At 50.6% G+C, this 2,802-nt stretch overlaps 1 protein-coding gene and 1 pseudogene across 1 annotated transcript in view; one reads left to right on the top strand and one right to left on the bottom strand.

Annotated features, from left to right (window-relative positions):
* SHISAL1 (shisa like 1) overlaps nucleotides 1–2,052 on the top strand; it is a 49,536-nt gene extending 47,484 nt beyond the window's left edge. The window contains exon 5 of the mRNA XM_011382978.2: nucleotides 1,909–2,052. Within this exon, the coding sequence (XP_011381280.1) occupies nucleotide 1,909 (1 nt within the window). The 3' untranslated portion in view covers nucleotides 1,910–2,052. The remainder of the gene's footprint in view (nucleotides 1–1,908) is intronic.
* LOC111732861 lies at nucleotides 1,369–1,484 on the bottom strand (annotated as a pseudogene).
* Nucleotides 2,053–2,802: the final 750 nt, after the last annotated feature.

Genomic DNA, 2,802 nt, shown 5'->3' with positions numbered 1-2,802 from the left:
TTGTACTTTAACGATGATTCATCTGGGCTTTAAATTCTTGGTTCATTCATTCGACAGATATTTATTAAACCCCTACTCTATGCCAGTGTCTGTTCTAGACCCCGGCAGTGCAAAAATGAACACAACATGCAAATACCTCGGCCTTCTTGTAGCTTACTTTTCAATTGGGGAAGACAAACAGTAACCTGGAGCAGCAAGTACAGTATGAGGTATTCTAGGTGGAGATACGTCCGTGGAGAAAGATAAAGCAAAGATAGAGCAGGTGATGGGAGACTAGGACCTGGCTTTTTTCTGTGAAGCAGAGGCAAAGGCGCCATGGAATCTCTCACCCTGAGAGTCCATACACATGTTCCCAACGATGCAGGGGAGCGGGGGTTGGCTCGGCCTCTTGGAGCATCCAGTGCTCTGGAAATGTGGGCTGTGCTGACTTTGTCAGAGCCCCTCTCTCAACTGCATGCCTTGCCCCTGCTCACATATACTGGAGCTTGGTTGAAGATGTTTTATCCGTTAAGAGCTATAATCAGATGCATGTAGCAGAAACCCAGCTGCTCTGGTGTGGAGGCGGGCAGTCGGGGACTGCCACCAGAACCAAGTTTCTCTCTGCTTTCCATGCCACCCGCATGAGTGAGGGCCCTTCATTCTCATGCCCTTACTAGATTCATGTCGCCTTCCCAGTAGATTTCCATTTACACGGCATTGGCCAGATTGGGTCATGTGACCACCTCTGTCTGCAAAGGAGTCTGGAAGGGTGAGTGTTTGTGACTGGGCAGTTGCCTTACTGCAGATGGATACAAGACAGAGAATTCACAATACCTGCCACAGATGGAGTTTTTGTTTCTGTTCCTCATTGTTGTCGTTTGGAGGTGGTTTTGAGAGGAGAAGCAACTAGGGCAACTTAACCCTGCTGATCAAAGCTGTAAGTGCCCGTGGGCGGTGTTTGCTGTCCTGACCCGCCCCATTGGTCTCCTGTGCCGGGAGAGCCCTGGTTTCCCTTCCATGAGTTTATATGATATGGTTGTATCCAGTGGTACAATTCTATGATTCATAATGGTTTTTATTATAAATATGGGTGGTATCTATATTTGTTCTTAATATTTTTTAATTTGCTATCACAAGGGTGAGCATATGGTTGAACGTCAAAATCAGAATACTTCTGAGCATGAAAGGGGAAGGATATTACAAATATGTCGGAACAGCAGCTGTTACTTGGGACTGTCCCAAGCCAAGACTTATAATCAGTCATGCTGGTAATTGTTGAGGTGGATGAACACCGTTGGTTTTATAAATTGATCTGTTTCTCATGGATTGAAAATCGTATCTTTATATCTGCACTCTCTGTTCTAATAATTTTATTATTATTATTATTTATGCCTACAGCACCTACTCTTCCTAGGTGGTCTCCCATCCAAGTACTAACAAGGCCCGACCCTGCTTAGTTTCCAAGATCAGACATTGAGCTTGTTCAGGGTGGCATGGCCGAAGACCATGGACCGTGGCTCCACTGGGCGCGAACCCAGGACCTTCTGCATATAAAGCAGACATGCTCACCACTACACTATAGAACTATGTCTGTTCTAATAATTAACCCGTTGATGCTCTTGGATTTTCTGTGTACATCGTCTGCAACTAATTGTGATTTGGGGTCTTTCGCTCCACTGCTGACACTATGCTTTTCCTTGTCTTCACCCCTGGGGCAGCAGCACTAGGTCTCTGTGGAACCCGTGTCCACGGGCTGGCCTGTTCTACTTCCAGTCTTAATGTCGAATGTTCTTTGATATGCAGGAGACAAAGACAGGTCACGGCTCAGAGGAAAACTGGCTCCTCCTGGCACTGAGGGCCGAGAGAAATGTCCCCAGGGTGTCCCCGTGGAGGAGACGCCATGTGATATTTTGTTTCCTTCTTCCCCAGAAAACCCTTTTGCCGTGCCTCAGGATGGGGGAGGTGAGACCCGGAGCACACAGTGCAGCCTCGAAAAAGAACAACTTCAACAGAGACGCCGAGAAGAGCCGAGGCAGCCGTGGTGGCGGCGGAGGAGGAGATGCCACCTGTGCCCAAAACCCCCTTCCGCGGGCTTCTTTGATTAGGAGCAAACTCAGGGTGGGGGCCCGGAGGTGCGGGGGAGGGGATTCTGAGCCACCCGTCCGCAAGCAATAGTCCCATTTTGGGCTGGTGGCTTCTGAGAGGCGACACCATTGTGGACTCAAGATGACCAACACAAAACTCCTCTGGCCATTCGAGCCAGAAGGATTTAGGCCTGTGCGTCGTATCCATGGTTCCCTTGCCTCTGTCCCCTCCAGTAGTGGCCCGTGGGCCTATCCATGTCAGAGTATTGAATGTGAGTGTGTGTGTGTGAGTGTGCGTGTGTGTGCACGCGCGTGCGTGCACGCGCATGCATGCACATGTGTGATTTGGGTGTTCTTTTATTTGTTTGATTGGTTGGTTTCTCTTGGTCCCCCCCAAGTTCTCTGAGGGGCACACATCACATCCTTGCCAGCGTTTTGGGTTCCAGCTGTTTGCTGTAGCTGACAGCTGTGAGCCAGCTGGGGCTGGGGAGCGTGGCCCCGGCCCTGCTGTGTCTCGGGGGGCGGGGAGGGGGCACGCTGGGGATTTGAAAATGCCAGCAAGCGTTCATCCTCGTGGAAGTCATTCCCGCAGTAACAGTGGGCATGAGGGCCGCGCACGGGGGGCACTGCATTGTGTATTTTCTCGCGCACCCTCTCTCTCCGCCTGGAGCTGTGATGTACCTCCTGCAGACACTCCTCAGAGTGGGGACAGTGACCAGGGCCACACAGCGGGGAGGAG

This window comes from Pteropus vampyrus, unplaced genomic scaffold (assembly GCF_000151845.1).
Source record: "Pteropus vampyrus isolate Shadow unplaced genomic scaffold, Pvam_2.0 Scaffold499, whole genome shotgun sequence".
NCBI lineage: Eukaryota > Metazoa > Chordata > Mammalia > Chiroptera > Pteropodidae > Pteropus > Pteropus vampyrus.
The sequence above is the reverse complement of the archived record's forward strand: the minus strand, read 5'-3'. Positions and strand labels throughout refer to the sequence as shown.